The 16,859-nt window shown below is 37.5% G+C and overlaps 1 protein-coding gene across 1 annotated transcript in view; it reads left to right on the top strand.

Annotated features, from left to right (window-relative positions):
* The window catches only part of Rfx3 (regulatory factor X3), a 258,666-nt gene that overhangs the window by 216,716 nt on the left and 25,091 nt on the right, over positions 1-16,859 (top strand). The window contains exons 13-15 of the mRNA XM_050159633.1: positions 2,124-2,221; positions 5,620-5,769; positions 11,588-11,796. Of these exons, the coding sequence (XP_050015590.1) occupies positions 2,124-2,221; positions 5,620-5,769; positions 11,588-11,796 (457 nt within the window). The remainder of the gene's footprint in view (positions 1-2,123; positions 2,222-5,619; positions 5,770-11,587; positions 11,797-16,859) is intronic.

Here is a 16,859-nt window from a genome sequence, read left to right as displayed (position 1 = left end):
TTCTCTGAAATTACAAGATACATTAATGTACTAAGCTACAAAAGAAATTTGGGGAATTCAATTTCCATTTTACAATGAGGCTCAACAATGTAATGCTTAAAATACAATGGAGATAGCTATTGCTGGGTTATGTGCTTTTTAATGCTGATCTTGAGAAGGCTGAGGAGCTCCACTTTGGAATAGATTTTAAATATCAAACCATCCATTTATGAGTCTTTAGAAGCTATCAGAGTCAGTCTGCACAATTTCGACTTTATATGAATCCCTACAGAGAGAACAAACTTAATTTTATTTTTAAAAATTGTATTTTTTGGCTACTAGTACTTCACTCTACCATTTTCTGTCCAGATGGGATTTCTTTTTTTAGCTAAAAAGTCTGCACATCGTACTAATTTAAAGTCAGCTTGAAATGCCTATATTCTAAAATACATTCACCCGAAACATGGAAAAAGGAAATTAAGTGTGAATTATTGAATAAGATTTCAACTGGTAACACTTTAAATGGGCAACTGGGAATATAATAAAAGGTGGGCCAGAATATTACTTAGTATAAAAAAAGTAAATACCTAAACTTTTTAACATGCACAGTGTTTCCTTTTATATTATAATTTCCTTTCCATCAAGTTTTTCTAGATAAAATAGGGCATATATGAAATACTTTAAAAATAACATAAGAAGTTATTGGGGTCTTTTCAAATTAAATCATTATTACACTAATTATAGACCAAAATGGAAAATACAGGTTTGCAAGTTCAACCTTGAACAAAATTTTACTGAGTTTCAAGAAAGACTGTTAATCTTTTTCACTCCTTTCATTTCCATTCATGCCTGTACTCCATGATTCTAGGACATAAACAGCAGAGAGATGTGTTTCTTCCTTGTCTTTTGACCAACGTGGGATGCTTTGGAAATTTCCAGTTCAGCCTGGTTAAGAGTCTGCAGTCTCTCCCAATCAATATTTAAGCCATTTCAGCTCTACTATCCAGTTAAATACGTTTAAAAAAAAAAAGAGACTCAGTTGTTTTATTATTAGGTGTTAAATTTTGTATCTTTCTGTAAATAACCTGAATATGCTAAATTTCCCTCTAAAACTTGTTTTAGCAAACACTAGCAAATAAAGTATCAGACCTGCCTGAGTGTAGAAAGGAAAATCCAAGACTTGGGTTCTGCTGTGTGTTCTCAGGGCAGCTGTCTTAAGTAGAACTTTGGCTGGCAATATATCCCAGATCTGGGTATCTCCCAGACCCTATGGAATCTGCAGAGAGTAGTTTGTGGTACTGGTGCTTTAAACATTATTAAACACCTGAATCTGCTCCCCACTGTGTGTAGGCCTGGGCACAGAGGAATTCAAAGACCATTGGCTGGGAACACCCTGAGCAGACTCAGTGAGCAGCAGCTCCCTTGTAGTACCAAAGTTAGCAATGATGACTGAAGATGTTCGTGGCCATTTCATGACCACTGTAAAATTCTCTCGTGAGACCTGTTCCATTCCAGGCTCTAACAAGTTAGGACTGGCTGTTTCAATAATGTCAGAGAAACATGGCTGTCTGTGACAGCAGTCTTATCACTGATCTTTCAGCTCCTCCGTGTGAAGTTGCAGTAGTCATCTGAAACTTTCATTCCGACAATTATTTTTCCTCTACTTTCAGCAAAGATAAATACTCCAATTCATAGGTTCTATGGTATAACATCAACTAGAAAAACAAAGCCTTGCACTGTATTTCATGTTAGCTAACAATGTAAAATGAGCTTTAAGTTTGAAACCAACATGGAAAATCTTAGCCCTTGATCCCAAAACTCTGTGTGATATTTTGTCCACAGTAGAAAACCCCATAAAGTATATTCACAACTGGTATATGTTGCCATAAACAGGCAGATTTGAATGTTTTCATTTTCCCACAGGTGACATCAGTGTCTGAGAACAAAACAGTTTTAGAAGCCAAACATATTACTTTTAGATGCTTTAAGAAATTAGAAATAATGTTTCTTTTTAATCAATAACGATAATATAGTTTCTGCTCAGTTCTATAAAAGTAGTATAAACATGTATTTTCCTTGTTCCAGCATAAAAATTAATGGCCTTAGGTATCTTTATTGTTCTGCCTTTATTTTTTATTATTTAGGTGCCTTGACCCAAGCCATTCGAAATTTTGCAAAAAGCCTTGAAGGTTGGCTTTCAAATGCCATGAACAATATTCCACAGAGAATGATACAAACCAAGGTATGTCATGACCTTCGATGGGGGAAGGCACATGTGCATGCTTGCTAAAGAAACTATCTCTTTACAACTAATTTTTTTATAATTATATATAAGTAGCACAATGTTATGCAGAACTAACATATGTATATTATACATCAGAGCTGTTCTTCATGCCTAGAGGATCCTAGATTTCACGTTATCCCTATCTGGAATGTTAGTTTAGGTTAATCTGTGAGTATATGCCCGTGGCAAGATTGAATAGATACTATACTTTCATTCTGCTTCCAAAATTTATATTATGGGTTTTGGTAAGCAACTGTATCCACCATTAGACTCCCGCAGTATATCTTTTCCTTTGTTTTGTGTGTAGTGTGGCTCTGTTGAAGTCCTGTAGCCAGCAAGTCTCTCTAGAGCCACAATAGCTCCAGCACTTCCTATCTTGGTTTAAGTTTTGCACAGCGGAGGCTGAGACAGGAGGACCATGAGTTCAAGTCTTGCCTGGGCTATGTAAGGAGCTCAAGGAGAGTCCAAGTTACTTAGTAAGAACCAGAAACTAGGAAAATAGCTTAGTGATAACATGAACAAAGCCCTGGATTCTAGTCTGAAAAAATCACAAAAATAAAAGATGTCATTTGATTATGGAAGAAGAACCTTTCCAGTTTATAAAATCAGTTGTAGTCCTAATAATGCCTCTGATAGCTGACATCACTGCCCTTCTCAGTGTCATCAAAGTGAACGCCTCAGCAGATTGCTTGCAACATTGGTCATTTTGCTGAATTTCAGAAATAGTCTGGCATTTGCCCTTGCAGAGAATAACTTCTGCTCTTCTGCTCTCGATTATTGAGACAGTTCACCTGAGTTAGGGAAGAGCTTTCTAGTCAGTGGCAATAGACTAAAATACCTGTGTTCAAGTCTTACCACTTCAATGAGTTTCTGTACAACCTTACTCAAGGTACTGAAGCTCTCTAATTCACAGCATGTTGAGATGACAGTTGAACCATGTGGCATACACATGGGATACTTAGCCTGGTGCCTGGCATGTGATATGTACTCAGCGAATATAAACCACAAAAGTGGAAAAACACTTTCTCTTCAAGGGTATATGAGTTTGCTCAAATATTTCAGGCTGTCCTAATACAGGTCACTTTTAAATGAGCCACCTTTGCAACGTCAATAAATTATTCTACCCAACCAACTGATTCTTCAGTATATGCTTCTTATGTACCCAAAAAATTCAGTATAATATGATATGTTCCTATAAATATGTTAAGACCTTTGGCATATTTTGAAAGACTGGGGTCATATTTACTGTGTATCTAACATTTCTATGAAAACTAGATATTTAGAGTTTTTTTATTATCTTTCATATCTTCAAACATAGGCTAACTCAATTCAGTATCTCATTGAAAAACAAATGTTCCCCTGCTAGAGGGACAGAGCTCAGGGTAGAGTCCTTGATCAGTATACAAAAGTCCTGAGTTCATTTCATTAGAGTAGTGGGTAAAAAATGAAAAGAAACACAAGGTTTAAGGAAAAAATGTGTGGGAAAGCTGAATTTCTTTCTAAACATACAAGCAGAGTTAAGAAAACCAAGGATTAAGCATCCTGCATTTACAATAGTGAGAACTCATCACTCAATCTAGGTCTGAAATAGATAAGGGGTGGGTGCCATAGCATCAGGAATCCTTCTTCTAAGTTTCCTCAGTGATAGCCTTGGAAAAGGAAGAACATAGTCTGGGAGGAGTGAGCACTCTGACCACTGTTATCTTCTGCTTCCATCTCCTAACAATGCTCCATCCGTGATTAAATCCAGCTGGAAGCTGGAGGACAAAGGAGGCGCTCCTGTCACCCCCCCTCCCCCCCCACAGCCTTTCTGGCCAGAAAGGATGATGGACATAAAGGCAAAGGTGATTTTTGAAGGGTAAATGAAATTTTTCACTTGAAGAACTTTAAATAAAAAAAAATAGGTTCTTCTACTTGCTGATCTGATAAATATATATGGTCATAGAAACTTTGAACTCTGTTTCACCATCCAGTCTGCCAACTCGTAAACTAAAAGTTATAATGGTGATTTGGGATGACGCTGATCTGAAAGTGGTTTTTGTTCAATTAACAATAATAGTTCTGTACAATTTACTTTTCCAAATAGAAAGAAATGTCCTTACTTGTCTAGCTTCTAGTTCTCCTAAAAAGGGTTGAGAGGTGGTGAAAGCAAACATTTTTCTACTTTTGTAGACAATGTAGTTTTTTATTGTGGTTGAGTAATTCACTTCCAAGGCAAAGAGCTGTAGAAATTGGCCTTTGATCTAACCTAGAATTCTATGCCAACGAGACACAATCACTCCTGGTGATACCACTGTACTCCCGAGAGAAGATTGAGCACCAAAGACACTCCACTGGGAGCTTGTCTTCTTGGCAAAACTGGCCTTTGGGTTAAGAAAAGCACATACCTCAACTACTGACAAAGATACAGAATATCCATAAGTGGATAAAACAGGATTGTCTTATCTTGCCAAGACAGGATAGGATAGTTCTAAGAAAGTTCCTTACCTTTCATAATGGTATGTCAGTTATGTTAGGCCTTAGCCAAAGTTGGTTGACTCAACATTGCAAACGAGACTTTGGGTGATTGCCCAGGTAGTCAGTTGTCTCTGTCATTTGTTGCACATTTTGGATATCTCTCGTTTGTTAAGTAATATTAACTCGCTTCTCAGATCTTTGACGGAGTTAAAGATTAGATAATTGTAGTTACTCTCTACATTATTTAGACTCCTTGAGATAAAATATTTAGCAAAACTTTTGTTACATGTTTCTTGCTCAATATTGTTTGTTATATTTATTATTTGTTACTATTGTATATAGTTGTATTTGGTTTAGTTCTGTCTTATTGAGACAAAAGGGGGAGAAACTGTAAGCGGCATATTAACCAGGCTAGCTTAATATGAAACAGCAATGAAGGGATAGCTTACAACACCAGGGATCCAGTGATGAGCAGGAGATACAAAAAAGAGAGCGGGGGGGGGGGTCATACCCACCAGATTTATATGTAAACATTAGCCCGAGGTGAACATCCCCCCCCCCCCCCATGGGCTGGGCTATCCCTACAGATTGCTGCTCTCAGATGCCAAAAAATGTGGGAGCTTGTTGTAAGTGTTGATATCAGTATACTCAAAACCAAATATTTCTTTGTTTAAGAATCTTAAATGTGCTAGGCAGTGGTAGTGCATGCCTTTAATCCCAGCACCCTGGAGGCAAAGGCAGTTGGATGTCTGTGAGTTCAAGGCCAGCCTGGTTTATAAGAGCTAGTTCCAGAACAGCTAGGACTTACACAGAGTAACCCTATATAATTTATAAGTCAACTATTACCAAATGAATTTAAATGTTTCTAAGGGAAGCTTGCTTTGCTTGGGTTTCTGTAGGTTGCCGCTGTAAGTGCCTTTGCCCAGACTCTGCGAAGATACACATCGCTCAATCACCTGGCCCAGGCAGCCCGTGCCGTGCTTCAGAACACTTCTCAGATCAACCAGATGCTCAGCGACCTTAATCGCGTTGACTTTGCCAATGTCCAGGTACTCTACCTCCTTGAAAGTCCTGTCTTTTAAAGAATGGTGTCAGTTATTCTAAACGAGGACCATCTGATTCATGCAACAATAGAATCTGTGTTCACAATCTCCTCAGAGATGGGGTTTTACCCCCATCAGACTAAACTGAACCCTTCATCTTATGGATAAAGTCAGCTAAGGCTTATGAACTAGTAGATAACAGAATGCATCCATGTTTACAATGGAGTTTAAAAGATAATAAATATCAGTCACTCAAGTTATGCCAAAAATTAGACATTCTTTGTCTGTGAGAATTTGAACAACTATTAACTGCTCTGTATTTCATTTTCCCAGCTGCACCAACTACCTTAGGTTGTTTAAATAGTGATCTGTGCCCTTTCAAGCAGGTACTTCTTTTATTACAGTAACCCACCTTGAAGAGCTAAGCACCTCTATTGCAATGTACATTGCAGATACCTGAGAAAATTCTTTTACTTAAAGAATTAACTGAAGTAAGTCTGGACTCTGGACACCTTGGAGCAAATTATATATATATATATATATCTTTCCTAACCCTTGTTGCTCTGTACTTTACACTTAGAAATGACTAATATAGGTTCATTATTAAAGTCTAACAAGTATTTTATCTATAATACTAAAGTAACAAAGTTAGTTGTTACTATGTAAAAATGATAACATCCTGAAGTATAAGCAACAAAGTAAAAAATGCATAATTCAACAGTTAAAATTAAAAACCTTTGGAGTTAACAAGAGACTACATAAAAAAAATAAAACGGTACTGCAAAGAAAGTCACAAGCTCATGTCTTGTAAATGCCCTATACACAGAAGCTGTAAAGAACCACTCTGCAACCCATTAATCAAAAGCCACCTGATTTTAAAATGGCAAATAGACAAGTGCCCAATAAACACATGAAAGGAGTTTCAGCATTGATCACCATGGGAACAGGAGTTAAAACCACAAGGAAATATCATTGTATGCACACTAAAATGGATATAATTGAAGACAGAAAATACCAGCTTTGGTCTCTGGAGAACTGGAGAAACTAACACTTCATGAGCTGATGATGGGAATGGAAAGTGCCACAACCACTGGGACAGGCTGGCATCTCCCCAAAAGATAAATATAAACTCAGCATGTGACTGAGCAGCCCACTGCTTGGCACACATCCAGGAGAAAGGGAAACATGGCCACACAAGTTGACCAATCCTTGTCTAAGAGTCCTTGGGCTGGAATGTTTGGGTATTTTTGAGATTTTTTTTAATATTTACTAGACTTTACCACATGAGTATCCCTAAAGTCTGTACTCTAAAATGTTTCAAAATATAAAAGTTTTGAGCATTCAGCACTCTGTGTATTCCAAATTTTGAATTTTCAGGTTAGAGATCCTCGATCTGTACTTCAGTGTTCATAGCATCATTGTTAAAATTAGACAACCTAGGGGTCCTTACCTGAAAACTGAAGATAAGCTTTAATGATACACTGAACCATTGCTGAGCAGTGGAAGGAACTTCTGAAGCCTTGACTGAGCCTTGGAAACGTGTGAAGTGAAGGGAAGTTGTTACATAATTCCATTTACATGAAATGACCTAGATAGCCATTAGAGACAGAGTAGATTTCTACTGGGTAGAGCTGGGATAGTGCAGAGATAACAAGTACAATGGATACAGGACTTCCTTTTGTAAAGAAGAATATTTTAAGTAGGTAATTTGTTACAGTGTGTCTGTGAAAATCATTACTTATAAGAAATTTAACCTTCATAACACGCTTTATTATTTAAAATATATTCATAATAATATTAGAGCTTGGCTTATTTATAGTAGAATAAATTAACTGTGTTCATTGTGACTTTCAAGAACTAGGCTCATGTTTCTGGTAGCTAATTTTTTGTCTCTTTCCATGTATCCATCCATCTACCTACCAACAGTCTGTATTCAAACAGACATAGTTGTGTGTACACACATGCAATCCTATAACCTTTACAATAACAAACTCTTGGATTTATAAAATGGCCTGTGTATGTCAATAGGGTTACAATAATTCATTTAACAAAATTACTAAGCAATCAAATCACCTTCAGATCTTCATTTTGAAAAGCACCCTAAGAAAAGTTGAGGGGAAACAATCTTGAAGTCAGAATAGTAAGACAACTTCAGTTTCCTTGATAATTTCAACTCAGTAACAGAAATTTTTGTAAAGAATGATCTATTTCAATTAATATCTGAAAAAAAGTGTTAATTGTTCTTGTTTTAACATGTATTTATGTCTTCTCAATCCTGGCTTCATTCTATTTGTATTGATCTGAATCTGTATACAAATGAGCCCACTCGCTGGGTAGAAACATCTCTCTTGAGGACATCGTGAATGTCAATAGTCAGCTGTACATCTATTACTTATCTTTACACAGCAACTTGGACACTGTTTGTCTCCCTGCGTTGTCAGCTCTCAGTTCTGTGTCCTGTGTCCATCCTGACAGTCATTAGTACTGAAAACTGGATAATTAAGCATCTGTCCTCCTCTCCTCAGAAGATCATAAATACAGTTGGGAGCCATTCAGTTCACCCTGAACTTTACTTCCCTGTACATTCTGATGAATACCCAAACTAGCGCAGCTTTTTACCTTTCTTGCACCTTTCTCTTCCAAGCTCTGATAAGCTTCTCTAGTGTTCTCTGCTACGCATTCCTTCTTCATGACCTTTTCCTGTCATTTGGAACTTGTTCCTGCCTCTTCTAAGATGAATCTTAGTGAGACTGACAAAAAAAAAAAAAAGAAAAAAAGGATAAAACTCTTGCAATAAAGAAACTTTGGGTTGAAATAAGTTCCAAGTATTATTGTTAGAGTATGCCAAGACCAAGACCTTGGTTGTTCCTGTCAGTATATCCATAAATTTCTTTTCACTGTTTTATCCCTGTGTAAACAAATATTTTTGCATTTCAAGACATGTGTTTCCATTGCAGTTTAATGGGCTTTCTTTCTCATTTAACTGATAATCTTACAATGGTATTGTTTCTAAATGCTCTGTGTAAATGGGTGTGTTTTCTCTACATAAGAATTAGATTTGGATGGTCTTATATGATCACCTGACCATTGATTACTTGAGTTAGTTTCTTCCTTCCTTTCTTTCTTCCTTCCTTAATTTCTTTCTCTTCCTTCCTTCCTTCTTTCCTTCCTTCCTTCCTTCTTTCCTTTCTTCCTTCCTTTTTTCCTTCCTTCTTCCCTTCCTCTCTTCCTCCTTTCCTTCCTCCCTCCCTCCCTCTCCTTCATTCCTTCTTTTCCTTCCTCCCTTCCTTTCTTCTTGTTTGTCTTTTTCTTTGTTTTACACAGCAAGGTTTCTCTGCTTTGCCCTAATTGTCCTGGAACACTCTCTGTAGACCAGGCTGTCTTTGACCTCAGAGATCCATCGTCTCTGCCTCCCGAATACTGGGATTAAAAGTGTGTGCCACCACACCCAGGTGTTTGGGTTTCTTTATTGAAGATACAGACTGATTTTGAAGTTCCTTATTATGTACCATGTTGAATATTATGTTTGTTTTCTGCTTTCTTCTTGACAATGGGTCTGTTTATGGAGTCAGCCATTGTTAGGTGAACTCTGTAGGCTGCCGTATATCATAAACGGGTGTGAAGAGTGCTTATGGAGCTGTGCTCTTATTTCTCAAATTGGGTTTCTAGTTATCTTATCTTGCCAAAGATAATTTTCACATAGTGAGTTCGAATTTTTGTTAAGAAGTGAAATTCTTCTGTGTGTATCAATAAGATCCTCTTTCTAGAACCAGTGCAAACAAGAACAAACTCCTTCACAGGGAGTTCTAGACCTCCGTTGGTCCACACAGTCTGATATTTAACATTGCTGTACTGTATTCAAAGACAGGGTCAAAAGTAAAAAAATAAATAAAAGCTTAAATGGGCAGGGGGGGCACCAAAATCCTCTCCTGGTAACTATTGTAATATTTAATTTATCTTGGTTCTCAGGGACTCTTAAGTTGATACAAAATTCCTGGGAACCATTTGATACTATTAAAAGATTTTAACCATTATTATTATTATGTAAATATATTATACAGAAATAAGTGAAAATATGAGCAAAATGTAGTTAACAACATAGCTAATTCAAACTTTATACTAGAAAAAAATTTAGAACAAACGTCTAGCTGTATGAAAATGATTATACATATGATAACATATTTATGCAATGAAACAAGCTTATTAGTGAGCAATAAGTACTGCTCCATATTTATCTATCTGGAAGGGTAGACGAATTATCATTGTTAAGCAGAATATTGAGTAGAATATATAGTACTTATTATATTTATATACTTATTTTATATTTATATTAGTATAAGCACAAATGACAAGACAAATCAGCATGAATAAATGATTGATGAAAATGTAAACATGCAAATATGTATGTACAGATAACGGCATATATGTGTGAAAAACTTGAAGGACATGTGTATCCATGTATTGTGGCTATCTTGGACTCTGTCCTCACATTCTTTTCTTGTCTTTTTTGTTTAAGTTGTAGTTTAGTCTACTTAAACTATTTCTAAGTACTGTTTAAGAGATCGCATATGGAAATGAAGATAGAAGGCTATTATCAGCCGAGATGAGGAAGAAGCTAGGTTTCCCTAGAGATTAGAGAGAGTGATGTGGGTATGGTTTGCATTTGAATTGCCACTAAGATTAAGTGGGCCTTGAATGGGTAAAATGTAGGGTCAGCAGAGGTGCTAGAGCTGGAAGAGTGGGATTAGAGGTGTATTGATTTGAAGTTTTCAATCTGAATCAGCTTGACCTTTGAGATAGCATAGAATTAAGGCTGCAGACAGTGTTTTCATGAAAATATCAATGTATTCTATGTCTTTGTATTGGAACTTTACAGACACTCCTTCAAAGAAACTCATAATGAAACTCATAATGAATCATACTTAAAAACTCGTAATAATTCTCATTTGTTGAATTTTGTGCTTAGGAAACTGAAGCCCTCACTGAACTAATTTACTGTTTGAACTTAGTTTGACAAATTAGGGCCTGAGCAAAAATGTATGCCTTTTGATTGTCAAGCCGTGTTGTCAAATAATTACATTTTGATCCTGAGAGATCTTTTTCTTTTAATCTTAAAATACAGCACAGCACTAGAAACATCATAAAACTTACACCGTCACTGAAAAGTAACTTTAAAGTTCCTATTTTCATTGTTGTTACAAAACATGAAACTTCCCAACCAGAAGCAGAAGGGAAATTACAGTAATCAGGTTTCTTGGCAGGTAGCACGTCTACATTTTCTCAAAAGAGGTTTTGTTGTTGTTGTTGTTTTCAGTTCTGTGAATTAATTTGCATCAGCTGGTTTGCCTTGATAGCCCTGGAGATTTCTGCTCCTGATCCATAAACTCACACAGCATATGCTTCTTCCTAGTACCAGTCAGTGTTTGTTTTTGTTTTAATCTTTAGGGACCACTTTTGGCCAATTGGATCCATTTATTCCTCTGACTTACTCTAAGTCTTCTAAAATGGTTTTAAGATCTTATGTGGTGGGGTGGGGAAAACTTTGAAGCAGTGTGAAAACAGGACAATGCCTGCTGCTGGTTCTGACTTCTGTCTGCCTTAAGTAACCATGCTTGTCCCTCTCAAGGCCGAGCCCAAGTAGAAAACCAAATCACAGTTAAATACTGCTTCACGTAATAATCAAGGAGAAAGGCTAAGCCCTGAAGATGACAAAGGCATTGTGTGCCTAAGCATTGTCCGTGCTCATGATTGGTTCATGTCCCCACTGAGGCTTTCTGTGCTGACACTCAGTGAGACTTTCCTTTCTGTCTGTGACCTGTCCCAGGAGCAGGCTTCCTGGGTGTGCCAGTGTGACGACAACATGGTTCAGAGACTGGAAACAGACTTCAAGATGACGCTTCAGCAGCAGAGCACACTGGAGCAGTGGGCGGCATGGCTGGACAATGTGATGATGCAGGCGCTGAAGCCCTATGAAGGAAGACCCAGCTTCCCAAAGGCCGCCAGGCAGTTTCTGCTCAAATGGTCTTTCTACAGGTAGCATCCCAAGCTCACTGCATTTTCTTCCTGTCCTGCAAATGTGTGTGTGTACACTATTCACAGAAAAAAGAAACTTAAACTTGGTGGGATAGCCGACTCTATGATTGTGCTGCATAGAGACTCAGCAGGAAAATTATGAAAGTGAACTTTTTGTTGGGAAAGTAGACCCTCTTGCGCTCAAAGCCAAGAAATTTTCAGATAGTAATCTCTGAGAGTCCATCTAGAACAGCAGTACCTAACTTGTGGGCCACCACCCCTTTGGGGGTTAAAAGACATTTTTACAGGGGTCACCTAATACCATCAGAAAACACAGGCATTTGCAATACTGTAGCAAAATTGCAGTTATGAAATAACAATGAAAATAATTTTACGGTTGGGGGTCACCACAGCTTGAGGAACTGAATTAAAGGGTCGCAGCATCAGGAAGGGTGAGAACCACTGCTCTAGGTGATGTTTTCAGAAACAATCAGAAAAGGTGTCTTGTCCTCCCTCTGCTTCTACCTTATTGAGGTGCCTTCTTGTGGGGCTATGACTACTATTTGTTTGTTCCCTTTCCATTGGCCCTCAAACTGTAGTCACTAGACTATGGCCTCACATCCACTTAGATACATTATAAAAGCATCATTAGGCCACTTCCCAAGCCTACTTGAGTCTGAATCCACAGAGGAAAGCCTAGCAATCTGAGCTTTGAAATCCTCTGGGTAATTCCAGTTCACATTCAGAACTACATAGTTAATTTCTTAATTCTGTTAACTTTCAGAGAGCAAAATGTATCAGAGCTATATATCAGAGAGCAGAATTTATATGTTCTTTTTAACCCTTGGTTACTTGTGAGACCCACTAACTCATTCTCTTGGTAGTTAGGAGGTAGTTAGTAGTTGGGAGGATAATTGGGATCAGTCACTTTCTAGTATTTATATTGCATGGCTGGTATCTAGTAGGTAGTAACATGTCTTTTAGGCTAAAATACTTAATGTGGAAGGGAATACATGTTTTTGTAGACATAGAAGCACCTCTAAATAGAAAGGGCTTACTAATTATATGTTACATAATGGCAAATTTGGAATGAGCTGTTGGCACCAAATCTACAATAAGATCTGAAAAGAGCACGTATGAGCTGTATCAATCAGGACTTGTGCAATATTTGAATAGGATGGAATGGTCAGGTCAATTTCCGGTATGGAATCTATGTCAGAAACAAGTTATACCTCTCAAGAAAAACATGTTTCAGGCCAAGTCAGTGGGATCACCCTGAATAAAGAAGCAAATACTTGTATTTTAACTACAGGATCAAATGCCAAAGTCAAATTTTTAAATTATCTAACTTGTCTCATGAAATAGGAGTCCATCTGTCATATAATTCAAGGCTCGAATTTGGAAATATATTTTCTTTTTTTGGTGTTGGTTTTGATTTTTGAGACAGGGTCTGTCTAAATAGCACTGGATTTCCTGGAACTCACTATAGAGAAGACCAAGTTGGCCTTGAGCTCACAGTGGTCAACCTGGCTCTGCCTCCTGAATGCTGGGATTAAAAGCAAAAATAGGTTTCCTTGATTGCTTGAGAGTCAATATTTTATTCATCTGAATTTTCACAGTGATTTGTGTGCCCATGATGAGTGGCTCAAACATCACTTATACTATCTGACTCTTTCCAAGCCTCTCATGACCAGAGTAGAGTGCCCAACCTTACATAGCAGTGAAAGGAAGATGCTCAGCCCCTCCTATTGTGTTGTGTTGTAGCGGCAGGCTTGCTCTCACTTCTCCCTGTGAGGTTTTTTTTCCCCCTGCATTTAGTTGAAATCATTTTAGAAATAAACCCCTAGAGCCTTTGTCACCACAGAGATCTATTGCAGGAATCCTGAAAAGAAAGAAAATTACTTGCTTGTATTTCATGTTCTCTGCAGATACACAAGCCCAGTAGATCATCACTTGCCTGCCCTCTGTCCTCCCTGAGTTGGGGATAATTGGCTTGTTATTATTAGACACGATTATGGTTATTATTTTCATTTCAAAAAGATTTGAAGGCTTACAGTTCAGGGCCACAGAGGAAAGAGACATTTAAGCAGATGCATACCTCCTGCTGGTAGGCAGAGCAATATCTGAACTGCCGTTTGCTGAGGCACAAGAGCATGGTGAGTAATGAAAACTGATGCATAAATCATCAGAGAAGCAGGAGAAGAGCGCTTATGTTTTTAGCATTGTGAATGTAAATTGTAAATTTGCAAAGAATATTATAAATTTGACAGCCATATATACAGTCCCTTCATGTTTAAAAATCAGATATTTAATCTAGTAATTTCTAAACTTGTGTTTGCCCTTACGTGTCCAGATGCATAGAAACCAACTGACAGTCTCACCACAGTTTGTTCGTTGCTGCAGACTGACCCTGCTCCATCTAGAGCCATCTGTTACCTTCAACTAGCTTTGAATGGCTGATGTTGATTTTGGAAAACCAAGAAATGAAAAAAATTATGTGGACTGTTTCTTTTCTTCTGTGCTTTGTGAATATAGCAGCAGACGGTTCCTGCTAACTACAGGGAAGGTCATTCGATCCTTCCTGGTAGATGTGCTGGGGAAGAGGTTGATGCAATTAAACTAACTTTGCTCATTCTCTGAATTTCTTGAATTAGAATTACACCATTCAGTGAGCTGGCATTTAGATAAATGCGGCCCCATTCCTTCAACACTTGTAGAGACAGTAGAGTTGCTTTCTCAACCCCCTACAGGCTATAATGCAATCTCATAGTGCAATAGGTAACAGGTGTTCTCTTCAGCTTGAACATGTTTCCTTTTGAATAAGATTAGTTTTATATTTGTATCTTTGCTAAGCACTTATCATTCCTGGACTGTATTTTAGATAGCGGCTTTCTTTGGTCAACAGGGTGGATGGAGTTATAAGTGACTATTCCACCCTTGGGTCACTTTTAAAGATTACTGACTTTGAGTTCAGTGGTATTTGATGTTTAACCATTATGTTACATTGTTTTGTGTTTTTGTAGTGCGTGTATATGTAGGAAATTCTCTGCCTTTAAATTTTCCTATGAAAAAAGAAATACTGTATCACATTCTTGTAAATTGTAAATTATTTTACAAATGGATGATGATGTATCATTGAATTTTAGGGATTTGGCACATAAATCAAGCCATTCTTCCTTTGCAATAATTCATTTATACATTAGAGTTATAAACATTTAAGGTTTTTCATTGACAGAAAGAAACCATTATCTGAAACTTTTTATTGTAATGAATATACTTTTATTTCTAGTATCTATAGTACTGTAGTAATGACCAGTTTTAAGATCCCTCATATGTTAGATGCCCTGACCTTCATGGCTTGTTCCTGAACACCTTACAAGAACGATGGGAGATTAAGAGAGACACAAGTATTTGAAACATAAAAAAACATATATACATATATGTGTGTGTGTATATATATATGTATATGTANTATATATGGAGGAAAGGGTCTCTGGGGAGGATTGGTCTCAGGGGACATGAACATGAAGTTATTTAGGATGAGGAAACTGTGCTTAGTATTCTTTGAACATACATACTGTTTTTTACTTAAAGTCAATAGTTAGCAAACATCTGTACTCAGATTACAGGAAAGCCTTGCCGTTTCCCTGAGCCTGACTCAGTAAGGTCTTGCTGTTTCCCCTGAGTTGGAGACGATGCCTTGCAATTCATTCCCCTGAGCCTGAGGTATCCACATCCTTGACATGGCCATTCCCATGTTCTGAATGCTCATTTATGCTAGAACACACCTACCCACATTATCCATAAAGCCTATATTCCAGCATCTCAGTGGATGCCTGAAACCACCATCATTACTCAACCTGTGATTTAATGCCTTGTACACTTTGATGTCAGTGCTTACCGCAAGTTGTGTCTGTAACTTTTGCAGTTTGATGTATGACAGAAAACCTAGAATGGATTTCTTTTTGCTCATCTCAATTGAACAGATAGAAGATACACTCTTATCATTAGCCTTGTCTCAGAATTCAGTATTTTTCCCCTAAAGTCTACAACCTCTGCCTTCTTACTAAAGGAGCCATTTTGCAGGAATTTGGTCTATTGATTCCCCAGCATCACTGTAGTCCACTATGGGAACTTCATAGAGCTTGGACTTGCAAAAAGATGAGCTGTGTCCCAGAGGTCAGGAACCAGAGAGTAGATTTCATCACTCTATGCAAAAGGACATGCGATTTGAAACTTGTTGATTGTTTCTGGAATTTTAATTTCACATTATTAGACTGCAGTGGCTGAAACCAAGAAAATCAAAACTGTAGATCTAAGGAACTACTATGTATTGTATCAGCTGACTCTCAGACTACCTTTTAAGCCCTAAAAATGGTTGTGTGGTTGTAGGCAAGATTACAAAGGTCACCTATAACTCCACATGTGGGAGACTGAGGCAGGAAGATGGCTGGAGATTCAGTCTAAGCTACATAATGAGATGTGAACCAGCCTGGACTAGAGAATGAGGCCCTGGTTTGGTTTTCTGTATGTTTGTTTGTTTTAAGGCATACTATACGTGGGCCAACTAGTCATCCAAGGTTTACCTTTCCTTCTGTGTGTACAATAATTTAAAAAAGTCTTTTCCATATAATGATCTTCATTCTTTCTTTTTTTCAAGACAGGGTTTCTCTGTGTCACAGCCCTAGCTGTCCTGGAACTAGCTCTTGTAGACCTGTCTTTGCCTCTGAATGCTAGGATTAAAGGCATGCACCACCACTGCCCTGCTGATTTTCATTCTTCAAATTGAAATAGCATTTTCTGTTATGTTATAAACATAATAATGATATTTGTTGTATTCTATTCTTTGTATGTTGTTTTTATATTCTTTAGTTCATTTTCCCCTTGGAATAACTGTGGAAGTTAGCTAAAAAAAAAAAAAATACTGCTTTCATTTTCCCTAGAGAAAACAACCCAGGAAAACTGTGTAATTTCGGTTAGGAATCAAATAGCATGGAGCCAGCATCAGAACCCAGAGCTTCTGTCCTCAGCTGTCACCTCATAATCTGTCACTGGCCACCGTGGATGTATGAAATCTGATGTAT

Source organism: Alexandromys fortis, unplaced genomic scaffold (assembly GCF_014885135.2).
Source record: "Alexandromys fortis isolate MF-2015 unplaced genomic scaffold, M_Fortis_MF-2015_v1.1 scaffold_10, whole genome shotgun sequence".
In the NCBI taxonomy this organism is placed as follows: Eukaryota; Metazoa; Chordata; class Mammalia; order Rodentia; family Cricetidae; genus Alexandromys; species Alexandromys fortis.
The sequence above is the reverse complement of the archived record's forward strand: the minus strand, read 5'-3'. Positions and strand labels throughout refer to the sequence as shown.